Source organism: Trachypithecus francoisi, unplaced genomic scaffold (genome assembly GCF_009764315.1).
Source record: "Trachypithecus francoisi isolate TF-2019V2 unplaced genomic scaffold, Tfra_2.0 Lachesis_group11, whole genome shotgun sequence".
In the NCBI taxonomy this organism is placed as follows: domain Eukaryota; kingdom Metazoa; phylum Chordata; class Mammalia; order Primates; family Cercopithecidae; genus Trachypithecus; species Trachypithecus francoisi.
Genome location: NW_022681456.1, coordinates 108,903,287 through 108,929,583, shown reverse-complemented (window position 1 = coordinate 108,929,583; position 26,297 = coordinate 108,903,287). Strand labels below are relative to the sequence as shown.

Here is a 26,297-nt window from a genome sequence, read left to right as displayed (position 1 = left end):
TTGGTTAGTACTGCATCATCACCTGAAGAACTACTTCCCTGTTCTATGTGGAACTCATTCCAACAGCGCCACCGTGTGATTGCAAGAAGCAGACGCAAGAGTGAACCGAGAAGGTTCCTGGCTATGGCCGCTTGGGTGTGGAAGCCGTTAACCCTTTGGGAACTGCATTGAGCCCTAGAGTTGTTGGACAATTCCAGAACTAGGGAAGAGCTTACAGGCTCTGGACTTCTGCTAATTATTCATATGGGTATACACAAAATTATTAGGAAAAATAAGAGAGAGAACAGTGCCTGTACCTTGAATTCGTGAAGCATTTTCTATTAGATGTCATTATCACAAATAGCACAGCTGTACGGTAATTTTACACTTTATGTATCTCTATAGTAGAACTTGTATAGGAATTTGTATTCGTTTTCTGTTGTTACCGCAACCTTAGTGGTTTCAACAACACAAACTTACTACCTTACAGTTCGGTAGGTCAGAACTGACATGGGTCTCACCAGGCTGAAGTCAAGTCATTGGCGGGACTGTTCCTTTCCGGAAGCCCTAGCGGAGAACACACTTCCTTGTTCATTTGAATTTCTGGCATAATTCAGTTTCTTGTATTGTGGAACTGAGATGGTTTCTGGCCGTCGGCTGAGAGTTATTCCCAGAGTCTAGAGGTCACACACATTTTTATATTTTTTATTTTATTTTATTTTTGAGACTGAGTGTCCCTCTATGGCCCAGGCTAGAGTGCAGTGGCACAATCTCGGTTCACTGCAACCTCTGCCTCAGCGATTCTCGTGCCTCAGCCTCCCAAATAGCTGGGATTACAGGTGCCTACCACCATGCCCGGCTAATTTTTGTATTTTTAGTGGAGACGGGGTTTCATCATGTTGGCCAGGCTGGTGTAGAACTCCTGACCTCAAGTGATCCGCCCGCCTCGGCCTCCCAAAATTCTGGGATTACAGGCGTTAGCCACGGCACCCAGCCCACATTTCTTCCACTGCCTCAAAGTCGCAGTGTTGAGTCAAGTCCTACTCACATAGAATCTCTCTTACCTCTTATACCCTGTTTCCACTTTTAAGAATTCATGTGATTAGATTCTAGGACCCTCCCAGATAAACCAGGATAATGTCTCCATCTCAAGGTCCTTAACCTTGATCATATTTGCAAAGTTTTTGACATGTTAGGTAATATATTCACAGGGGATTAAGTTGGGGACATCTTTGGGAGTCCATTATTCTGCTTATTTTGAGGTTTTTTTTAATATTTAAAAATACAGTCTTTAAAAAAAATACTCCAATGAATAAATGTTTATTTAAAAGGATTTTTACAGACAAGAGTCTTTCAAAAAGCAGAGGAACCATTTTTATATTTTTATTTTTTATATGTAAAAATATAGTCTTTGTTGGAGAGTACATAGAGAAAAGGGAAACTTGCACGCTGTTGATAAGAATATAAATTAGTACAGCCATTATGGAAAAGAGTCTGGAGGCTTCCCAAAAAATTGAAAATAGAACTACCATATGATCCAGCAATCCCACTACTCTGCATGGTTCCAAGGGATATGAAACCAGTATGTCAAAGAGGTATCTGCACTCCAATGTTCATTAACAGCGTTTTTCACAATAGCCAAGTTATGAAATCAACCTAAGTGTCCATAAACAGATAAGTGGATAGAGAAAATACAGTATCTATACACGATGGGACACTATTCAGTCTTTAAAAATAAGGAAATTCAGCCATTTTCAACAACACGAATGAACCTGGAAAACACATGTTAAGTAAAATAAGCCAGGAAAGAATGACAAATACCACATGATCTTATAGTATATGTGAAATTTTAAAAAGTTGAACTCATAGAAGTAGATAGTAGAATGGTGGTTGCCAGAGGTGGGGTATTAGGAGATGTTGGTCAAAGGATACAAAATTCCAATTAAATAGGAGGAATAAGTTCAAGGGATCTATTGTATACATGGTGACTACAGTTAATAATGTATTGCGTTCTTGAAAATTGCTAAGAGAAGTAGATTCTCAGTGGTCCCACCACAAAAGAAAAAAGTGTGAATTAGCTCAATTTAATAAAAAAAAATGCTAGTTAACTCAATCATTCCACAATGCAATATATAATTTAAAACAACTGTTGTAGATTAATATCTGCAATCTTTTGCTATTAAAAAACTTCAAAAAATTATATAATTATATATCCAATTTATATAAATTTAGATATCAATATAGGTATGTTACTATATAATTTATATATATAATTATATGTTATATAAATATTAAATATGTATTATATTAGTTATATATTAATAATTAACAATCTGTTAACTAAATATATTTATATATAAATATATGTTGATTTGTATTAATTATATAAATATATTTATATTTAATTATATATATACACAGAGAGAGACAGAGAGCGATTGAGTCTTTATAGCGCCTTGACTTTTCTATTAGAAAGAAACCAAGCTTTTTAGGATAGTATTTATCCAACCATTCCTAACATTTTCTTCAGCATGGTTCCTTATTCAGCCTGGGATCAAAGAAGTGGTTTCAATAAACCTCCTGAAGTAGTATGCAAAAGTTCATGTGTATGCTTATTTTGGGGGACAAAAAAGATCCAGAGCTTAGATCAGATTATCAAAAGTACTCTGAAAAAGACCCTCCTCTGAAGGAAAAAGGAAAAAACGACAGTTTGTAAATAGATGTGTTGCTTCCACACAACACACATTTTTATGCTTCCACGTCTTTATGCACCTGGTGGCGTATTGGAAAGAGGATAGGTTTTGATCTTCCAGACTTCTTACTCAAGCTAAACCGGCTAAGTAGTAATGACATTTATGGAAATAAGAAATAGTAAATTTTTACTGATGGAGACATACTGACATAGGAGCAATTCAAGATGTATGAAAATTGATGAAGCTTAAGGACAGCCCCCACAGAGGTCAATTTAACTAAGAAGCTGAAAGAAGGAGATGGTCACACTGTCCATAATAAAAAGTATAGATATTGTAAAAAGTTACTGTAAAGATAGACAACAAAATGGGGGTAAACTGTCGCACACAGCAGATTAACAAGAAAAAGTCAACTCCATATGACAGAAATTTTGATTTTCACAAAAAAAGTGCAAACTCAAATACAAAACAGCTCTATTATTCCTACTGGCCAAAAACGTTGTCCATGCATAGATGCATCTCAAAAGCATTATGCCAAATGAAAGCTGCTGAGCACAAGATCCCATTGACATGGAAGAGGGAGTAGACTGACTGTGGAGGGACACCAGGGAACTTTATTGGTGATGGAAACGTTCCATACTTGGTTACATGATGAAATATATTTGCCAAGCTCAAACTACACACTTAAAATAGATGAATTTTGTTGAATTTAAATTATATCTAACAGATTTTTCAAAATATGTAAGGATGCACACTAGGTTATTAACATGGATTGGAAGGGATGTGATAGGGAAGAAGAGAAAACCAGGCAAAAAGGTAAAAAATAAAACTACTCTAAACATTGTTTATAGAATCCCATTTATGCACTTATGAAAAAGCTGTATGCATAAAAAAAAAAATTTTGCCAAATACTTAATACCGCAATCCAATACTTCTATCTTTGGCATGTTCAAATTCAGGGGCAGTGATAAAAGCCAGATGATAATGGATCATGGGAGAGAAGGAGGTGGAGGAAGTGGGACAATGAGTTCCTTTAAATTGAGTCATTTCCCTTTGGAGCAGCGATGAAAGATGAAGGGCATGTTAGACCTGCTGTAAATGCTGTAAACTGGCCTATTTCCAAAAGAGTAAGTCCTAGCATGTCCATTACAGATGCTCATGCTTCAGGGATAATCTACACATAGTGAAAGAGCAGCAGCTCTTGGGGTGTTGGGTAACATTAGCCTTCCTGGAAGGAACCAATCTTGGTCCAGATGATTGTGCTTCAAAGGTGGCCCACAGGAGCAAACAGGCCCATGTGAGCAAATGTGCAGCAAGTCTGGGTGGTTAAGGAAACTCTAGCTTTGACAGAAATCAGTCTGGGTCTCACCGTGAGTATACAATCGTTCATACTAAGAGATAATCCCACCTGGCTTGTTTTATGAATTATCGTACCCAGGACATGGCACAAAACAGCCAATTAGCAATGGCTGTGTTATTATTCCTTTGCCTAGAAAAGACTCTGGAGCACACTATGCAATCACTTAACAGCTGTTTGACGGACAAATGGTTGGATGAATGGATGGATGGATGAATAAACTGGGAATACCGAATTCCAGTGAGCTACTTTTCCTGACTGGAGCTAAAATACTGTCTCCTTTGGGAAGTACTTCTATTCCAAGCTACACTCACATTTTCTCACTTACTAGTGTAGGTTTTAGAGCCAAGTTGCCTGTGCTTGAATCTTGGCTCCACTATTTACTGTGTCTTTGGGGCAACTCACATAAACTCTCAATTCTGCTTCCCCAACTATAAACTGGTGCTTAATAATAAGGTTTCCATAAGGATTAAAAGAGTTAATACGAAAACATCTTTATTAGACTGGCTGCCCATAGTAAGCATTCAATAAATATTAGCAATTATTAAAATACTGCACTACCACATCTTACAAATTGCTTACCTGTGTAAACACTGACTTTAAGCTCTATGAGAGGAAGAACTTTTGTGTTTCATTCACTGCCTAAAACTGTGCCCTACCATCTAGCAGGCATTTAATAAAACAGTTGTTGAATGAATACCTACCTAACCTGAAACAATAATTAAAGAGCCAAAATTGCAAACACACACCCCTTCCAAAATTAAGGCCAGGGCCTTGCATTTAATAGGTGCTCAACAGATGTTTGTTGACTGAAGAAATGAATGGAGATGATCAGATAGAAAGTGATTCAGAAAACTGACAGTAGTATATGATGGAGGTAAAAAAGAGATTTAGGAATATTCCAGTTTATTTTTATAAACTTTTTATTTAAAAAATAAAATTATAAACAAAATACAGAAAAATATTGACACCTGTGATAACAAGGAAATGACTCTTAAGGGCAGTTTGTTGTTCTGGGAGGAAAAATTGTTAAGTGTTATAAAGAAATATTATTGTGCAAAGGAGGAATGTAATATTTAAGGTTCATTTACAACAGGTATTTGGCATCGACAGAAGAAGTCTTTCTACGTATACATTCAACAATTTGCAGCATATTTACATTCAAGTTACATTTCCAAATTCTATGCCAAATACAGTCTAACTCACCATCAAAAATCCCTCAGATATTACTAAAATCCTGTTTATTTGGTAGGAGTACAATATTATCTGATTAGAAAATAATTTTATGTTCCTACTAAGTCACCTGTATTTTTACTACTTCAACAAAATTCACTGACATTTTCATCCTAGTTGAAGTCAAGCCACTTTTAGACAAATTCAATACTAACTCAAATATTGTCAGTTATAAAATTATATAATAATCTTTTCCTCCCTCCTTAGAGACAGTATTAAAACTTTCAGTGAAAGGACACCAGCTATGACAGATTATTTTCTTTTATAGGAGTTAGGATGTATTACAGACACAAGTTCCAGAATTTTAACTTGTTTTCAAAAGATGGCTGAAGTACTTTTCCCTTTCAGTTGTTACCAAATTCCTCATCAAAATAAAACACATTCAGAAATCTACATGGTAGTTTTCTGAAAACTTTTCTCCGTTGTCCCCACGCATTTCTCAAATCAGACTGCTTACTCACTAACAATTGGAGAATCTCTTGCTTAGTTTTTCTAAATTACACTACAGTAGCTATCCTAATTTCCTGACAATCTTCCCATTTCACTTTTTAAATTATGATTTTATTAAAATCAACATAAATTACAAAGGTTCCATCTTTGCTACAGTTCTTTTAAAAATTTATCCTAACTTATTGAAGGGTCAAGATCCCACAGGGCCTGTCTAGAACAGGCAAACAAAATGTCAAGATTAGAAAATTCTCATGCCTCCAAAAGACTCCAGGCAAATCAAATCTACTCAATTCTTCCTTATTTATCTCAAGCTCAGTTTTAAGTCTAAGAAGATAATTAATGACAAAATAACGGTGATTGATGAATTTCATATAGTTGAACTCTTTTTTCCTAATTTTCTTCAGGTTGTAACTTCGCCTTCAGTACATGATGACTGGCAGTTGGTAGTAGGTTGCTGAGATGACACCACTTCTAAGTCAGATTCACGAACAAAAACCACTGCATCACCACTTACATTTATAAGACACTGTGCCTATAAGAACAACAAACAGGACAGGTTCAGTTATACTCAACACATTCATACTCTTCTGTTACACAAGGGGCAGTGCTGTACAGCCAAAAAAGCACAGGCTTCTACATTTTAGGATAAAGATAGACAATCCAACAGAAAAATGAGAAAAGGGCAAGAGAGCAATTCACAGGAAAGAAACCTCAAGGAGCTCCTGTGAACATATGAAAACAAAAACAATTTGCAAAATGACATATATAATATAAAATCATTTACATAACTATATATATCCTTATATATTTATATAAAGTGCAAAATATCTCAATGAAGGGGAACTTTGGAAATCTCTACGAAAATTACAAAGGTACTACTTTTGACCTAGCAATTCTGTTTTAAGAAATTTTCCCTACAGAGATGGTCACACTTGTGCTAATCAATTATGTATCACATTGTTTTTGTAGCACTGTATGTATTAGCACATTTACTGAAAACAACCTAAAGGTTTATCAGTAGGGGACTAATTAAAGAAATTCCGATCGACGTATACCATGGAGTGTTATGTGGTTGTAACAAACATAAAGGTAATCTTTATGTCCTGAAATGAAAACCTTGCCAAGAAAAATCAGGTGAAAGAGCAAGCTGAAAAGCAGTATGTACTGTAGAGCTACCACTTACATTAAACCGGAAAATAAAAGAATATCTATTTATATATATTTGCTTGTATGTATAAAATCTCTCTGGTTACATACTCTGGAGTGTTACATCTCTAGAAGTTACCAAAAAAAAAAAAAAAAAAATGAAAAATTTGGTTGCATGTGGGGAGGAAAACTAACTGGCTGGAATAGCAGACAAGGACAGACTTTTCCATTCATACCTTTTTGAATTTTGAATCATGTACTACCTATTCAAAAATATATTAAAACATTTTAGATACAAAATAAGACTACAATTAATTTTTTTAAGATATAAAAGCATGCATAGGAATGACAAAATTAAGATGGTTCATTCAGTATAAAGAGGAAACAGGCCCACTGAGGCTTCAACCATATTTTTAATACTTTATTTCTTAAGCTGAGGGTTGTAAGAATGTCTGTGTGCAGTTCTCTACTTTTTTTGTGTACATGCAAGATCTCACATAAAAGTGGGGGGAAGCTAATGACATAAATCATGGCACCTGATATGATGTGTGCACCTCAGTGGTAATCAGCTGTTGACAGTTATCATTTAGGTACAGAGGAAGAGAGTTGGTGGTGGAAAATCTGGGTATATTCTAGCTTTTCTATTTATAGCCTCATACCAAACTTAAGTTTTTTAACCCTCAGTTTTTTCACCTACAAACTGGAGTTAATATCAACACTACAAAGTACCAGAAATGGAAAAAAAAAAAAAAAAAAAAAGCACAGTTCATTTGGAAACCAAACAATTCAATCTACGTCTTGGGTATGTTAGGAGAGGTGAGGGGGGCAACAGATGAGTTTGAAAAGGTAGAAGACCTGAGAACGTGGAAGACCTTGTAGGACATATTAAGAAGCATGACTTTGTCTTGTGAGAAATCATTGAAGACAAACATTTAAAAGATAATAGTAACAACTTTTACAGTGCTTACTATCCACCAGGCACAAAGCACATTACATATATTAACTCATGATTACCCCAATTTTTATCCCAATGTCATAGACGAGAAAACTGAGGCACAGATATAAGTTCTGTTTTGGATAAGCTGATTTTGAGGCATTTGTTAAGGTGCTAATTAAGTCAGTGAACAAGTTGTATAAATTTAACACTGGGAAAAACCCAAAACTACAAATCTCGTTCTCAAATACAAAGTAATTAAGCAAAAAAGGATTCTTAAACTAGGGAAAATCCTCTTATAGCAAATAAATTATTACAAAGAAGTACCCAGTTGAATATAATTTCAAGATCTAATAGATGCTTTCTTTATGACCAGGTAATACCAAATTGTATCAAACACTCCTGCTCACGATGTGCCTGGTTTCCATTCTACTTCCACTTTCAAATGATCTGTGTATAGGTAGTTCTCAGCGCTCCTGGTTTTCCTTCTGCCTTTCTCACTGTTCCTTTCTCAATCTTTCTTCTCCTCATGTACCCCTTTTGACCACTCCACACAATCTCCTTCACTCCAGATCTTATCCATAAGCTGGCTGCAAATCCAGAACTGCAGTAGCCTCACTGAGCTTTAGATACGCCCCAATTATCTACCAAAAATCCTCCTAGGATGTTTCATAGCCTTAGCCATTGCCAAAATTTATCAGAAGGTTGTCTCATAGTTTTGTTTATCACTATTTTTCTTCAACATCTGTTAATGAAGTTTAACATACCATGAGTTATGAAAATGTATAAACTATTAAGAAAACCTGAAAAGAACTTAGTAAATGAAGTAACCTTCTGAAGAAATTGATTAAACTTCATGACTTCAAAATAAAACTAAAACCACTCAGGTGTGGTGCCATGTGCCAGTAGTCCCAGCCACTAGGGAAGCTGAGGTGGGAAGATCACTTGAGCTCAGGAGTTCGAGTTTAGCCTGGGTAACATAGCAAAACCTTATCTCTTAAATAAAGCTAAAACAATTTTGCATTTCCATAATGTCTTATCAAACTGCTTTTATATTTATGACAGCAACTCACTTTCACTGTAAGATAATTTTATTAATGAAAAAAACAATGATACTAAGAATTTAAATGATTTGTCTTTGGTTACAATTATCCAGATGTACAGGTAGGGGCAAAAAATTTATATATATACACACATCTATTCATTTTTACTCCTGCTTAGATGATAAGTAATTAGTCTACATTAGAGCTTCTTAAGCTCTGTGTCTGCCAAGATATTGATCCCCTCTGCTCTCAGGGGAGTCACCTGGGTCAGAAACCCAGGGCCAATTACCAGCAGCCACATACAGCTTCATGCATTTACCATAGTATACCAGTGGACCATAGAAATGGGATTTTTGATGTGTGCCAAGAGGAGCAGGTTGGGAAGAACTGTGTTTAAGGTATTTCATACTATTTAGTATAGTTAATTAATTTTTTAAAAATTTTAACCATTTTAAGTGAGTTATTATCTTAACACAAAATTTAGAAATTTATTTTAAGATTTAAACTAACTGCTTTCATCCCCATTAACAGAATAAACTACTTATTAGAAATAAGCAAGCAGTTTGGCCTCACTATGATATACTCTTCATTAGTAAGGCAGCTAAAACTGGACAGCATCATAGTCCAAACTAAAGGATATCTTTAGCTCTCCTCAGTTAGCAATATCACTGTATTCCAAACACCTACCAAAAAGAGGGTGGAGACAGTAATTCAGAAGCACAAATTCTAGACATGATTAAGAATAATACCTAGTTACCTGAGATGCTGAAATAGCATGTATTGACTTGTGACTATGTATGACCATGGTTATTAAGAAATTCATTAAAATGTCTTATGCATCTAGATTCAAAGGGTTCTAAAGAGCAATTCTCTTTTGGAGGGGGTTAGGGGTAGGAAGCCATGGAAGAAATTCTCAGGTTCCCACCAATCAGGAATTTTTAACTGCATCTTACCTGGTTTTTATTTGGATTCTCCATGAAGACACACTGCTTCATTATGTAGGAGACAACAGCATTCCCTCCTAACGCAGCAACATGAGCTCTCACCATTGCAAACACTTCAGCAATAAAAGCATGGAGAAAACCACTGACTCCTCCTTCCTAAATAATAACGCACAGGAAAATCATACCATATATACATGTGTATGGATATAGGAATACATACAAAATGTCAAAGAATATATATTAAAACATCCTAAATTAGCTTAATATACCAAATAACTTAAACTTCCCTCACAATGGGGATTTATTGAATGAACAAACATTGACTGAACACATGTCCAGGCAAGGATTTACTACATTTACTTTATAGATGATAAAACTGAAGCCCGGAGAATTTGTAACTTGCCCATGACTAGCTATGATCAAACAGCTAGTAAGTAAATGGCAGGGCAAGAATTCAAATTGTGCCTCCACCTTCAACATCTCCATTAAATCATGCTCATCATCATTAAAATAAATTGATGATAAGCCTAAACAATAAAACTTACCTGCTATCCATATCTCTCATTCTGAACCTGAACCATGTTCAGTCAAACTTGCCTTTTTTTCAGTTTCTCAAATGCACAAGCACTTTTCCTACCTCATGCTCACTGGCACATGTTGCTCCTGAAGACTTTTCACTCATTTTTTTTTTTTTTTTCCACAGAACAACTCTTTCACTCCTTGGTCCCAATTTACCTATAATGTCTTCAGAGATACCTTCTCTGACTGTGAACTATAAGTTGAATTCCTCTATTATATTCTCTGATCACCTCTGTTCAATTTCTTTATATTACTTACTCTCCCTAGTAATTAGATACTAATTATATAATTATTTGTTAATGTTTATCATGCTCCAGTTCTACTAGACTGTAAGTTCCATTAGGTCAGGGACTGTATCTGTTTTGCATACAACTATATGCTAACATCTAGTTCAGCAGGTACATATAATAAGAATTCCATACGTAACTGTTAGGAAATAAAATCCAGTAGTTCAGGGTACCTTTTCCATATTCAAAAACAAGGAAAACAGAAATCAAAGGCTAGTCAATAGCTTAAAATGCTTTTCAACCTAGGTTTCTACAAATTCTATTGGACTTATTTACAGTCGAGGAGGAAATTTCCAACTTTAAACTGGAAGGGGAAAAATGACTGCAGTATTAGAAAACCATTTTATTAGATCACATCTTTCTGAAAAGCCTGAGGATACTACATATAGTTTTGTAAAGATATCTCTTTTTGTAGTTAAGGAATTAAGGGAGTTGCTTCAGCCTGCCTCCAACTCAATCATAGTTCAGTATATTTTTTCTTTGACTTTTATCAATTTCCTCCTGTTTATTAAATCAAAAAATTCTGATGACACAGTAGCTCTGTAGAGGATTAATTTTAAAAATATTAATTAACTGTAAAGAAACAACTCAAGCAATTAACACATTTGGAATATTGTGCTACACAGTTAATATTATAAGTTTCTGTTGAAGGAAAATTTATCAAGAAGCAACATTTTGAGGTATGGGAGATTAAGTAGTCAAGAAGGCTTAGGAAATAAAATTTTATGGATTCAAAATAGTGTAATATCCATGTGCTATCAAGAGCAAGTAGAAAGGTTAATTCATAATACATGCCAGCTTTTCACACCAAATCTTTGTCAAATTTAAATGGATGTAGAGAAGTATCATCTATTTTAATTCTCTATCAAAAGGTTTTTGAGAATATCTTGATAGTTTATTTTTCATCTTAACATAATGAAGAGTGATATAAAAACTAATTTATCTTTTTTTGGGGGGAGGACAGAGTCTCACTCTGTCACCTAGGCTGGAGTGCAATGGTGCAATCTCAGCTCACTGCAACCTCCACCTCTCATGTTCAAGCAATTCTTGTACCTCAGCCTCCCGAGTAGCTGGGATTACAGGCGTGTGACACCACATCTGGCTAATTTTTCTATTTTTAGTAGAGAAGGGGTTTTGTCATGTTGGCCAGGCTGGTCTCGAATTGCTGGCCTCAAGCAATCTGCCCGCCTCGGCCTCCCAAAGTGGTGAGATTACAGGCGTGAGCCACCATGCCTGGCCTAATTTACCTCGAAGAAAACATCCATCTAAGTAATTAAATAATCTGTCAGAAGCTATTCATTCATTTACACAAAAACATATTGTGTTTACTCTGGGCCAGCTACTGTGCTAGGCGCAGGATGGTGAGTATGTTGTTAAAGATAGTGTGCAGGCTGTTATTCCTAAGAAAGTATAGAAACACTGCTGATGAAAAAGGGCACAGCTAAGTCATCTTTATAATGAATATACTTTTTAAAAATACAAACTGCAGCTAAAGTAAAATTTGAAAAGATTATTGGATGTCACACCTCAGTAATTAAAAAATTTCCCTATTAATATTAATTTGCTTGGTAGCCCCTGTTCCTTAACATATGACATTATATAATTCTTTTAAGTTTAAATTCCTGTGTCACAAAAGATATAACAGGCTGACTCTGATTCTGAACTTTTTCCACATCAAGTAAAATATTACAACTTGTTATTTAAAAACCAAATTAAAGTTTAATGATACTCAGTGTGAGATAAGACTGAAGAAATGTCATCCTCATACACTAATGGACAGAGTAAAAGATGAGCAGCTTCATTCCTTTCTCAGTAGGAAGAAACAGCAGAGCTAAACTACATAAAGTATCTCCTTAGACATATATCTATAATACAGTCCTCTATTATTTCTAAATGTGATCTGTCAAAAGTTGCTAAATTACTGAGAAAACGAAGCTGTTCTTTCAGGGCTATTTTAAACCTCTATTTGAACACAGATATTTGTTTTATTTACTATATGATAAGGTTCTAAGATTTTTAACAATAAATAGGTTTAAAACTAACACAATTCTTGTGATAATCCTAGCTGCTAAATGAAATAAACTCTAGACTCAATCCAGATAGATTATTAAAATATAAATAAATATTTGTAAGTTATTTTTGGCAAAAAATAACAATTTGAAACTTGTTTGGTTTTGTTGCTAAATCTTCAATCAGAGAAAACTCAAAAAAACAATGAAATAACTTCTATAAAATTACCTCCCGAAGAGAAGTAGTCTCTCGAATAAAAAACATGTTAATTATCCCAAGATACTTAGTTATTTTTGCTCCAGGAATAAAAGAAAGAGGTGTCATCTTAACAACCCCAACTGTGGAATTTGCACAAGGTGGAGCAGAACGATTCCGGAAATTTCCATCACCCACTGGACTTGCTTTTTCAACTGTCACGGCTAAAATTGGAGAAAGAGGAGAAAACATTCAGAACAGACGCTGGTGACACAATTATTCCCTGAGGTTTCCAAATAAGTGGTGACAACATTCAGCTGTCTGTGAGGCTAAGCCATGTCATGAAAGAAAAGAAATTATCATGCACTGCATGCAATTAAAAAAGAGACAGAAAAACATGAGAGGAAATGCTGGAATGGAATTCTTTTGGAAGAAAAATGGCATTCCTGCAAAAGAAAATGTTGATGCAGTATAGCTACACACACAATGATTGGTTATAAAGTGAAGAAAAAGAAAAAGCGGCAGAGCATTAAAATTATCTGCTGTAGGAACAAATTATTACAAGGAGAGTGTGAAAGTTGTTATATTTCCCAGTGCAATTTTTCCATCTTTTTCAGACGACTTCATCATTGTCAACTTGTAGATAAACCTTATGTTATCTAATTGTAAGATATTTGCTTTTTCCAAACCTTTTTGAAAACCAACTCATAGTTTTAAAAGCTTAACACAATGACCTCTGCTAGCTAAAAGCTGGTTGTTTATAAAGTAAAAAAACAAAACAAAACAAACAAAGAAAAAAAAACCCAATAGCTACCACTTATTAAATAACTGCCATAAGACAGACATATATATATCTAATCCTTACAACAACCCAGAAACATAGGCTATCATCATCATCCCCATTTCATGCATGAGGAAATGGAAGCTTAGAGAAGTTAAGTAACTTGCCCAAGGTCTGATAGCTATTAAAATGGCACTTCTAGGGTTCAGAACCAGATCTGGCTGGTTTCACATCCTATGTTATTTCCTGTGAAATGTAGTTTTTTTCCCCTTCTAATATACGGTAAGCTCTTTCACTCAAATACATTTACCTCAAAATTTACCAAAACACATGGGTAAAGATAACATATAAGTAATGATTCTGATTCTAGCAGTAAGGTAATAACTACTTTCCCTCCAGAAATTCTTTATTCGTTTAGCCCTCTGCATATCACACTTAATAAACCAACAGATGCCACATACTAAATAGCACCTTGGGTCCTGGAAGAACGTCTCTTCAATAAGAGAGCTGGTAATTTATTTTCAACTAGAACAATATAATATCTATTTATATACTTTTTAAAATGCCTGCACAAAAAGGAAAATTTTAAAAACACAATTCTATAGGTAAAACTAATAAATCTAAAGGCCTTTCAAAAGTTTTTCCTAAATGACCATTAGAGTCTGCAGCTTTCACACTCTAATACACGATGGATTGGCAATGTTGTTACTGGGTAGTAAGGTCTAGCTTTCACCACTGGGAAATCAGGGATATGTTTCTCAGATTATCATAATGTGGTAGAAACATCCGCCTACTTGTCTTAATTGATCCACGCCTTATGGTCTGAGCTTTCAGTTTAATGAGCTCTATCCAGCTGCTGCATCTGTCTGCAAAGGAACTGTAATCAACTGACGTTGCTGAAAACACAGATAGAAAACAAAAGAAAAAACAAAGAAAAAAATATGGATGATGTCTCTTACTCGTCTTAACACTCCTTTCGATGATGTAACTTAACTGTAACTCAGAAAAAGAATGGTCCTTTTCAAGTCAGATAAGAGAGATAGTAAAGAGTCAAGCTTTAGACACTGATTTGTCCAAAACCAAGTTCTCAGTTAGCAGGCTGAGCATTTTTGGTGATGTCATAGTTGTGTGGTCTCTTAGGGAGAGCCTGATTGGGGTCTAGCATAAATATCAGTGAAAGGACCACATACTGTGTTTTAACTAACTTTATTTCCTACTCTTCTTAAATTATAATATTCCAGTTGTTTCTATTTTATAATCAAAACTTTGTGAATAATTCATTTCCCTAGTTTTACCCTAAAATTTAAAAAGAGAGAATCAAATGAAGAATACATTTTAAAAAGTTACTAGTTGACTTATCTGTTATTAAAATATCTTCTTTCTACAGTCAGTAAGAGGAAAACCAAAAGGGCCACTTTTGTTAATGTTTTGTTTCCATGTCTGATTTTGGGCAATGAAGCCTCTGATAATATGGGGTTGGGGCAGGTGTGAGCCTCATAAGTTCCCCCTTTTTAAAAGAATAACTTTTACTACTGCTAAGCTGGGAAGAAATTTTAAGGAGCTAAAATTTTATGCTTAGAAACTGGGAAACCATTAACATACTAAAAAATTTAAATATTAGTTTAATTGATGTTTTTTAAAAGAACATATTCTATCTACAAAAAAAAAAAAAAAGCCAGATTTTGGTGTCTATGCCATATTGTCCAGTGCATTTCTTTGATGTCTATAATTTTATGCACCACCAAACTAGAATTTTACACCTTTGGTGACTATTTGCTTAATTAGACAAACTCACCTCTCTGTGCAGCTGGTATACCTGAGTTAGAACTTGCACTCTCCAGGTGTTCTAATAAGACAATATGAACAACATTAGCTCGGATGCTAAGTACAAGCCAGTACCTCTTCTTTGTTATTTGTTAATACCTCTATAAGCCAGAAGAATAGGAGGAAATCTTTATGGCTTCATTGCAAAAGCAAACCAAATAAAAGCATTTAGGTTTAAAATGCAGTTTCTATTGATACATGAAAACTAGCTCAGTTCATAAATATCATGCCAAAGGAGACTACTTGCTTACTATAACACAAAAAACGTTTCAGAAACTTTATAGTCACAAGAAAATATAAACATAGTAACAAATGTGAGTATGATGAAAGCAGGATGTGAGACCAGGAAAAGGGCCAATGTGTTGGGAAGAATAGCTGAAATGAAACATAGAAGGGAAATGTTTGCTGTGGGGAAGAGCCTATAAGATTAAAAATTACAGACAAGATAATGATTATGCTTCATAGATCAGCAAGAGCTGCTCCCTAGTCTTAACTCTCCTCACCACCAACTTCTTCATTCGAGGACTTCGATATCAACAGCTCCCTCTGGTGGTATCAAGACTTTGCAAAACTAAAAAATGAGTTATCACAGATAACTAGGAATCTCAAGCCAGTATCACTCCCTTTCCAGTAACCTCATAACAGTAGCACCCAGAAGTTTCCATGATATTTTTTATTACAGGTATTTAAGGTATTGTACGAATTTAAATAGCACTATAAAAAAACTTCATAATCTATTTTTCATGCTCATGTTCTACCCACATTAGAACATTTAAAGTTCTGTTTGAAAGAATTTTACAACTAAAATAATAGTGTTGCCAATTTAGAAATAACTCATGAAAAGCACTGAGAATAATTTCGGTTGGCCAGTTTAAGTATAGATAAATAGATAGATACATTTTTTCATTTCTACTTTATGTGTTGATTTTTTTGATAACATTCTGAATTAATTTAAAAACTTTTCAAAACATTATTTGTACAGAATATTTCTACCATAGAATGTTGCTGCTAATTGAAAATACAATGCAAGTATCTCACCACGACCCACCAATACAATTTTTTTTTTTTTTTGAGACGGAGTTTTAGTCTTGTTGCCCAGGTGGGAGGGTAGTGGCACGGTCTCAGCTCACTGCAACCTCCACCTCCCAGATTCAAGTGATTCTCCAGCCTCAGCCTCCCAAGTAGCTGGGATTACAGGCGCCCACCACCATGCCTGGCTAATTTTTTTATATTTTTAGTAGAGATGGGTTTCACTATGTTGGCCAGGCTGGTCTCGAACTCCTGACCTCAGGTAATCCACGTGCCTCGGCCTCCCAAAGTGGTGGGATTATAGGTGTGATACAGAGCTGATAAATAAAAAGGATCACCAGGTGGGGTTCACGAAAGGCCTGTGAGGATACCACGCTGTGGACATGCCCTAACCATCATGCTCGCTGACTGGAGATCTAGATAGGAAAAGTCCTCCTGATTCAGGATCTTGAGGGACTTTGGAAGTTTAGAACATGAGACCTACAGAAAGACCAGCACAGAGCTGACATTCAGAGGCTTACCAGATCTGCAGGGACACTCAGCACAGAAACAGACTCAATGGAGAGACTGGGACACCAACTGTCCTACCCCTAACTTACATATCCCGAGAGGGTCCTGAGGCTGTCATATGTCTTGTGCAGTATAGATTTGGTTGGTGTAGAATTACAGAACATATAGCTGGTATTAGGAATTCCGTACATTTTTTTAAACTGCAGGGGAAAGAGGAATGGCTTAAAAATTTCTGAAAAATCACTAAAACTAAAATCTTTTGTATACCTTGATATTATCTGAGTAATATCGAATTCCCTAGTAGGAATTGCATATATTTTAATGGCAAATGTACAAAGAAAGAGCTTACCTGAGTATGTATTAAGTATCTGTTCCCATCTCTAATATCAAGTGGAAAAAACAAGGTACACAATGATATGTAAAATACTTGAGTTTTTTTAAAAAGGATGAATAGAGTATCTTTGAAAGACAGACAGTAAACTGTTAAAAGTAGTTGCCTCTTGGGGAAGAAAATGGAGAAGGGAGCTTTATTCTGGACTATATGATTTTTGTAGTATTTTAATTTTTTGCGATATACATGTATTACTTTTACCCCATAAAATTTATAAAGGGTGAAGAGGGAAAAAAGGGAGGGAAAATGTTTATTCCCTGCCCTCAAATATGAATGCATCTGAATAAAAATCTGAAAACCAAAGTTTTTAAGGGAGAAGATTTTGATTTCACTTAGGGAGAGCAGGTTCATCTTTTAACATGCTTGCTATCTTAATTTTTCTCCCAGAAAAAAAAGGCCCAAGAGGCCCAAGGCCAGCTGGTCCCAGCAGCAGATAGACATCAGCACCTTGGACTGGTTTGAATACCTCAAATGTCTGATGATCTCAAACTCCCAGGCCCTCTGCTCCTCCTGATCAGAGTTTGGCTTCTCAGGTGATAGGCTTTTCAAAAGAGAAGGTACTGCAGATACATGCAGTCTGGCTCACTGACAAACTGGGAGTTCTGATTTAAAAGAAATAAAACAACATGCAATCTCTAGGCTAATACTAATTTAAAAACAACGTATTTCATTATTCAAGGGTAGAAATCTCCTCAACTCTTTCAGACTTTGTTGAGTTGTGCTCAGTTGTGTGCCATTTGTAGATCTATATGGAAGAGTCTGAAACAAATGCTTTTTATGTCAGATCTCCCTTCTAGCTGCAGAGTCTCAAGCCACACAACAGTCCACTGCTCTTATAATTTGGTTTCCCATCTAACACAAGAAGAAGATTATTTTGCTTTTTTTTTTAAAGTCACCATTAAGGGATAACCCTGCAAGCCCCAAATAAATGACCCTAGAAACTTAGCAAAGCAAAACAGGGCTATGGTTTTATTATTCCCCTAGTGCACTCTAGCAGTATTTAACAAGCCCTGTGTCTAGTGGTGTGAGAGGGAAACTAACCCAGGTTAAAAGCAATTTAGTGGAAATGAGCATATTATTGACAAAAATGATTCTTCCTCCCTCAAACAGACAATCTCCAGTGCATCTAAAGTCTGAGACTTTTCCATTCTTCTAAATAACTTGTCGTAACCAATGGCAAAGGTATTTGTTAGCTGCAGTGATTATCTGAATGTATGTGCCCTCCAAAACTCGTTGAAATTTAACTGTCATTGTAACAGTACTAAGAAGCAGAACATTCTGGCCAGGGGCAGTGGTTCATGCCTGTAATCCCAGCACTTTGGGAAACTGAAGTGGGCAGGTAGGTTGAGCTCAGGAGCTCAAGACCAGCCTGGGCAACATGTTGAAACCCCATCACTACGATAAAATATAAACATTAGCCAGGCAAGGGGGTGCTAGTGGTCCCAGCTACTCAGGAGGCTGAGGTGGGAGGATCGCTTGAGCCCAGGAGGTAAAGGCTGCAGTGAGCCAAGATCGCAGCACTGCACTCCAGCGTGGGGGACAGAGTAACACCTTGTCTCAAAAAAAAAAAAAAAAAAAAAAAAAGGCCGGGGCGGTGGCTCATGCCTGTAATCCCAGCACTTTGGGAGGCCAAGGCAGGCGGATCACTTGAGGTCAGGAGTTCGAGACCAGCCTGGTCAATATGGTGAAACCCTGTCTCTACTAAAAATACAAAAAAAAAATTAGCCAGGCATGGTGGCAGGCACCTATAATCCCAGCTACTTGGGAGGCTGAGGCAGGAGAATCAATTGAACCCGGGAGGCAAAGGTTGCAGTGAACCGAGATTGTGCCTCTGCACTCCAGCCTTGGCGACAGAGGGAGACTCCATCTCAAAAAAAAAAAAAAAAGAAAAAAAAAGTAGGACATTTAAGGCCTGATTAGGCCAGATCTCCACCCTCATGGATGGGATTAGTGCCATTATAAAAAGGGAGGTTTCACCTCCTCTTGCTCTCTTTTTGCCCTTCTGCCCTGTGATAACGCAGCAAGAAGGCCCCAGCCAGATGCTGGTACCTTGATATTGGACTTCCAACCTCCAGAACTGAGAGCCAATAAATGCCTGTTCTTTATAAATTACACTGTCTCAAGTGTTTTGTCACAGTAGTAACAAACAAAGATAAATACAGTAATAAACTTCTACACTGATCAGTACCTTTTTTGACTACCCCCTTTATATCATTAGAATTTACAGATCATCTTTGCTCTAAATAATTAAAAAATATTTGAGAAAATCTTATCTGAATGTCTTTTAAAAATTACTAAAACTAAAAAAGTTACTACAAATGATCAACTAGTTACTACAAAAGTTAACTACAGTTACTACAAATGATTCTCTGGCAGATTAAAATATATGCAATTGGGAGTCATTATAATTTATGTTTTATTTTCCTATTTAAACATTCTCAGTTTTATTATGATCAAACCTGGGCTTTATGTTTCTTTAGGAATTTCCATCAATCGATACTGCATTGATTAGTTATGCTTTATAAGTATAAAATCTAATTTCATGACTGGGGTAGACAAATGATATACTTAAACATTCAGTATAAACCTGATCTATAACAATACTCAAAACTGCCATATTACAGTTACAAATTACTAAGGCACACCTAAAGATAAAACTAGCTTCAATTTGGACAGTTTACAAGGGAAAAATTCAACTGTGATACCTCGGTAGTATATATATTAGATAACAAAGACAATTAACTTCCCTATTTCGGTCATTTAAGTTTCTAATTAAAGGTGTACAACATCCTAAACCACTTGTCTTTCTTCTTCAATCCGCTTCTTACATTTTCCTGCTTCTATTTCCAAGCATGCAATCCCCCTCTCACTCCTATCTTTTATAGCTTCTCTTCCATATAATCCGTTTTCTGTCAGTAACTCAATGCAATTTTTCTTTGCTTTTTACTCCCTCTTCCTCTAACTGTGGATTTCAGTGTCCTCAAGCTGCCTTGAAGAAGCTACTGAGATAAAGATTCTTTATTCCTACTTCTCCATCAATTTTTTTCCTTCCTTCCTTCCTTTCCTTTCTCCCCTCCCTCCCCTCCCCTCCCCTCCCTTCCCTTCCCTTCCTTTCCATCTTTCCTTTCCTTCCTTCCTTCCTTCCCATTTCTTGGATGAGTTTTTCACACATTTTCCTCTAGTTAGTTTCTGGTTTTTGCATTTTCTTCCCCCGAGTATCTCTTTCCTTTTAAAACTTGCCATTGATTATTTGGCCATCCAATAACATCAAGAATTTTAGCAGCTTTTTATTGTTGCTGCCACTTGGTCATAGTGATAAAATGTATTTTTTTTTTAATAGTAACAACAGACATGCAATGGACTATTAATATATAAAAATGCTTTTAATTAGTATAAGGAATTATATATAGTCATTAAGAATTCAAACTGTTGGTAGGAAAAGTAAAAGATAACTTCTGTAATTTTTACAAATGTATACTTCTAATTGCTAGTTTAAAATAATGTTAGCAAGACATTAAATTCAAACAGTTAAACTATTTTAAAATCAAATCTGTGAGAGAGACTGTCTCTAAAAAGAAAAAAATCTAATTTGGTTTAACAAAGAAAAAGTAACTCTTCTAGCCTACAATAAAAAACTTCCGATGTAGACACCTAATTCTGAAGTACAATGTATTGTGGGTATAAGCCAACTTGTTTTCTTTTACATTGAAATCCAGATTTTAACCTATGTTTGCCACAGCAGTCAGCAGCTAATGTAATGAATAGAGTATTCCTGCTAGCCTATAGCTTATGCCACTGAACATGAGGAAAATACTCTAGTAAAAGCAAAAGAAAAGCAGAAAACAAGATGGGTATTTAAAAATATATACATATCTTCTATACAGTTTCACTCAACGGTATTTAAAACTAAAATTGACTTAATTAAATCTTTTTAATTTTTAACGATCAGTGTTTTAATGAAAACTATTATCTTACCTTATTTTTTAAGAACTTGAAATATATTTAAAGTGGTATATGATTTATACACACTTGTCTAATCTAAGTTCTTAAGCCTTACAATACAGCAACTAATAGCTCAAGATGTAAGCCTTGAGATATTTCTCTGAAGTAATATGCTAACCTTTTATAAAACTTACATGTATAAAATTCTTGAGATAAACTGAATTCTTGAGATAAACTGAAATCTATGAGAAAAATCTTGCCGATTTTTTTTACTCTTCTTTCTCCCAGATTACCTCAACCCAGACTCCTCCCAATTTGCTCATTCTTTTTTTCTGTCTATCTATCTATCTATCCATCCATTATTTTTAAAGTCTCTTGAAAATCATTTCAGAGAAAAACTCAGGTTTGGATATCAATGATGAGAAAAAAACATGAAAATTGTATTAAAAGTTTGCTATAGCTATCATTTTTCTCATATCACACTCTTGTATAAACATAAATAATTTATGTTGATATCGTATCATCTATCCTTTACTAAATTATTTAAGCTCAGCACCAGTTAATATATCAAATCAGAAAAATCAAGATAACCAGCAAGGTAACACCAAATCAACCACAAATTTGAGACATACATCAAACTAATTTGTTACCTTTAAAAACAAAACCAAATATAATAAACGATGGAAAGAAAAAATTGAACATGGATGGACAATTCAGGCCGAGGCTTACTCTACACAGTGAAATAAGATATACGTTATTGAAGCAACATTTCTTTACATGACATTCACCCATTTTCAATAACACAAAAAGACAATGAAAGGTTTATCTACAAGTAAAAAGATGGAAGTATTAATAAACACACTATGCTTAGTTCTTGAAACTAATCCCCTAGTCAATATAAAAGGAAATAAAAAATTTTAACAATCATCCAATTTGTGATTAAAAACATGAAATATAAACTGGAATTCAAAGTTACTGAAAGTAAAAAAAAAAAAGCTATCAGCTTATTCAACTTAAAACGATTTAAAAACTATACTTTTATTTATCAGCATTAGTAATTGACTTTTAAGCCTCTTATGGATGCATATTTTATAAAGCAGACAAATCTTCTGAGCATTTATCCTTAACACTCTTACCTTCCTCTCTTCCTGCCTATTTCCACTAAATGGCAATGCTTAAATTCTTCCAGACATTGCCTTCTGTCATGTTACAACACTCGATTACTCCATTTTTAAGACTCTATTATATTTTTCAGGCCTTTTCAAAACCTATCTTACCCTCAAATTTTCCAAAACATTTTGAGATGACTCTAAAAACTATATTTAGCCCATGTCCTCCTGAAAAGACTTGAGGAAGCACAAGACAATACATAAGCATGGAACATAAACCACAATTTACAAAACTACAGAAATATTGACAGAAAGGTACAGATATACTTTTAACTGTTTACTGATAATTTTACAATGCAGTATTCAAGGAAAAGCACATAGGTTTTACAGTTAAGCACTTAGTATAAAAAGTTTTACATATATTAGTATTGGATGGTCTGATGATGATGATGATGACAATAAAGGGTGGCATGATCAATCAATGGTTTTCAAATTTTGAGACCCTTTCTTCAAGTGAAATCACATACAGAAGATGGATATAAAAACACATGGAATCATAGCTGCTGTTTCAGAAAAGTAGGGGATCCAGATATCTACCCTCAATCCCATCCTTCTCTGCTCCCTTTCACCCTGCCTCCTGGAAGGCCATGAGGTACCTCTGACAAATCTCTATGGTTCAGAGGAGCAGAATTTAAAATTAAAATTATTGGTTTAATTGATTAAAAGTTATTTGAAATCATTATTTATTTATTTATTTATTTTTTTTCTTGAGACAGGGTCACTCTGTCGCCCAGGCTGGAGTGCAGTGGCATAATCACACCTTACTGCAGCCTCAACCTCCCCGGGTTCGGGTGATTCTACCGCCCAGCTTCCTCGGTAGTAGGACCACAGGCACACCACCATGCATGACTAATTTTTGTATTTTTTGTAGAGAAGAGACTCCTAGGCTCAAGCAATCCGCCTGCTTCGGCCTCCCAAAGTGCTGGGATTACAAGTATGAGTCACTGCGCCCAGCTGAACACATGTAAATTACAGAAGCTCAGTGTGACCTTGGGGACTAATTTAGCTTTTGATTTACTTTTCAAAAATGGGAATATGTTAATAATTGAAGAACCATAAACTACAGAAACCCAAGGAATTTTAAAGATTAGAGAGAATCTTAATCTTTTCACATTTTACACATGAGGAGCTGAGGCTCAAAGAGGTTAAGCAATTGGTCCAAGTTCTCACACCTAATCCATAGCAGAACTGAGAGAAAAACACAGGTCAGTTGCTTTTCCAACCTACTTCATGGTCCCTCTCCATTCTCCCTAAAATGAGTTGCAAATATTTTAGGTACTGTTCAAATAGGGCTTACTCTACTCAAATTCTTATTTTCTTGTTTTTTAGTTCACAAAGTATCATTTTGCATACGACATACTAACGATCACATAAGCACCAGTTATAATTCCTTTGAAAACATTTTGAAAGCTACTGCAGAAGTGGAAAGATGTCCTTATAGACAAGTCAAACTTAGACAGCTTAAATCTAATCTTCTGCAAAATTCAGTAGGTATTAACAATATAGTAAAACAGAGTTAACAGGGACCCCAAGTCCACAAATACCTTTTCCTACAGAATAACAATCAATCAAACCTTTGTTGATTAGGTTTTAGGTTTTTTTGGTTTTTTTTTTTTTTGGCCCCTATTGCAGGGTAAGGATGTAAGGATAAATGAAATTATACCTAGAAGTGATATGGAACTAACCATGAATAAAAACAAATTTCTGTATAAAGTAGATGTTAAAGAAAAAAAAAAAACTTGCTGTATAGTGAGTTCAAGAAAGACTTTTCTTCTTTTTGAGAGAGGGTCTCCCCCTATCTCCCAGGCTGGAGTACTGTGGCACAATCACAGCTCACTGTAGCCTTAACCTCCTGGGATCAAGCAATCCTCCCACCTCAGCCTCCCTCGTAATTAGGATCACAGGTGTACACCACCAAATGCAGCTAATTATTTATTTTTTGTAGAGTTGGGGTCTCACTATGTTGCCCAGGCTGGTCTTAAACTCCTGGATTCAAGTGATCTTCTCGCCTCAGCCTCTCAAAGTGCTGGGATTACAGGTATGAGCCAATAGGCCCGGCCCATGGAAGACTCTTGACAGTTCTGCTTTCTGCCTGGAAGCTGTATTTAATTCATAAATCTGAACTCACATTACCTTTGAATTTGATTTTTCCTCTCTATTCTTTCAAGGATATTGAGATATGTTACAATTCTCTATGGATTTCTAAATCAGAATTTTAGGTGATGACAGAAAGGAAAAAGGATCACAGTTACCACGTTACAAAGTTCAGAATATGGAAGCAGCTTATTTTTCATCTTTGAAATATGAGACAAGATCTATTTATCTACTAAACAGACTTTGTACTGATTTAACAAAGATTCTGTTGACATATACGTAAAGTGAATATAAAACTATTCTGTATTATACATAATTTGGTATCAAATAACGAGTAGGAATCATAAAATAATATCCATTGTATTATAAGACATAAAAGTTGAATAGCTGATTTCAAATAACTGTATCATTTCTCAAAACAAACTTAGTGAAAAACACATACTACATTTATCTAATACATAATGTTACAAAATAAGGTATAGTAATTTTAATTTTTTTGTAATAAAAATTATACTAAAATCAGATGAGAAAGGAAAACAATACCTCCCACTTTTCTCCAAAGATTATGCAGATCAAAATAGATTTATTGCTATTAAAGTAAGGAGCTACCAATTTGCACCGGAAAAAAAAATTGCAGTGTCTTATATAAGTACATAACAATGTTCTTCAATTATCGCCACAGCAAAGACCAGAAGCTCATCCCTTTCTCACTTGTACTACTCCCACTCAAAACCTCTTCATATATCCTCTGAAAAAAAAAGCATTCTGTTGTCCAGGAAAATCCAAAACTTTTTGTGAAGGTTTAAGTGTTGCTGGAAAAAACTTACCAAATATAATATAAATATCAAGTGTTCTATGTGTGAATAGTTACAGTGGAAAATCCAAACCTTTGAAAATAAAGCTTTAACACATTAAGGTATGAGAATGGAATATCACAGGAAAAATTACCTTAATACCTTATAATGAAATTACTTGAGAAATTAAAATAAGAGGAACATTAATTTATCCCCTTTATGAATATGAAGAAACACATAATGAGGGAATGAAGGATACATTTTCACCTCAAGGTTAGTAAGATTGCCTATAATGAAGAAGCAGTGAAAGGAACTAGAAACTAGGATTTGTGTTTGCTTTTTCCCTTACTTAACCAACCTTTAACTGGTGGAAAAGGATGAGAAGGAAGTGAATCTGAACACAGTTCCAGTGGAAACTGTAAAAGTTCTTCATTATCTGTAGAGGCTAGAAAGGCAAGAAAAATACCAGTTATTTAGTAATGATCTATTATTAATTTTTTTAAATTAAGAATCTGTGACAACATATATATACATATTCTCAGCTCCACCTTCCTGCCCCAATTTATTCTGGTCATTTTCTCCCTGATTTCTCCCATGGAAACCCTTCATCTGCATGATGCTGAGACTGGTGCTATCTTCCCTGGTATGACTATTGTGAGGCTTTAAGAGATTAATATCTGTAAGTAATTTAGCACAATGCTTTGCAAATAATAAATGCTAAATAATAATAATTAATATCCTACACTTTGTCCATTACTAGTTTTTATGCCACTTAAACCGGTTACATGTCTTCTTTGACAAATATCAGAACACATAATCATTTAATACTTCTACCTGACATTAACTCACTGCTCAAATCTTATCAATGCTATACATGTAGAATGTAATCAACTTTTAAAAGTTTAGGACTAATCAT

General features: G+C 35.1%; 1 protein-coding gene across 7 annotated transcripts in view; it reads right to left on the bottom strand.

Moving 5' to 3' along the window:
- Positions 1-4,925: 4,925 nt before the first annotated feature.
- Positions 4,926-26,297, bottom strand: part of C2CD5 (C2 calcium dependent domain containing 5) — a 99,160-nt gene continuing 77,788 nt past the window's right edge. For 3 of the 7 annotated variants that reach the window (XM_033222678.1, XM_033222683.1, XM_033222679.1), the window contains 6 exons: positions 25,740-25,826; positions 15,424-15,474; positions 14,423-14,524; positions 12,881-13,071; positions 9,786-9,932; positions 4,926-6,241 (listed from right to left, as the gene is read on the bottom strand). In XM_033222678.1, the coding sequence (XP_033078569.1) occupies positions 6,110-6,241; positions 9,786-9,932; positions 12,881-13,071; positions 14,423-14,524; positions 15,424-15,474; positions 25,740-25,826 (710 nt within the window). In that variant the 3' untranslated portion in view covers positions 4,926-6,109. The remainder of the gene's footprint in view (positions 6,242-9,785; positions 9,933-12,880; positions 13,072-14,422; positions 14,525-15,423; positions 15,475-25,739; positions 25,827-26,297) is intronic. The other 4 variants (XM_033222684.1, XM_033222680.1, XM_033222681.1 and 1 more) reach the window with 3 other exon arrangements.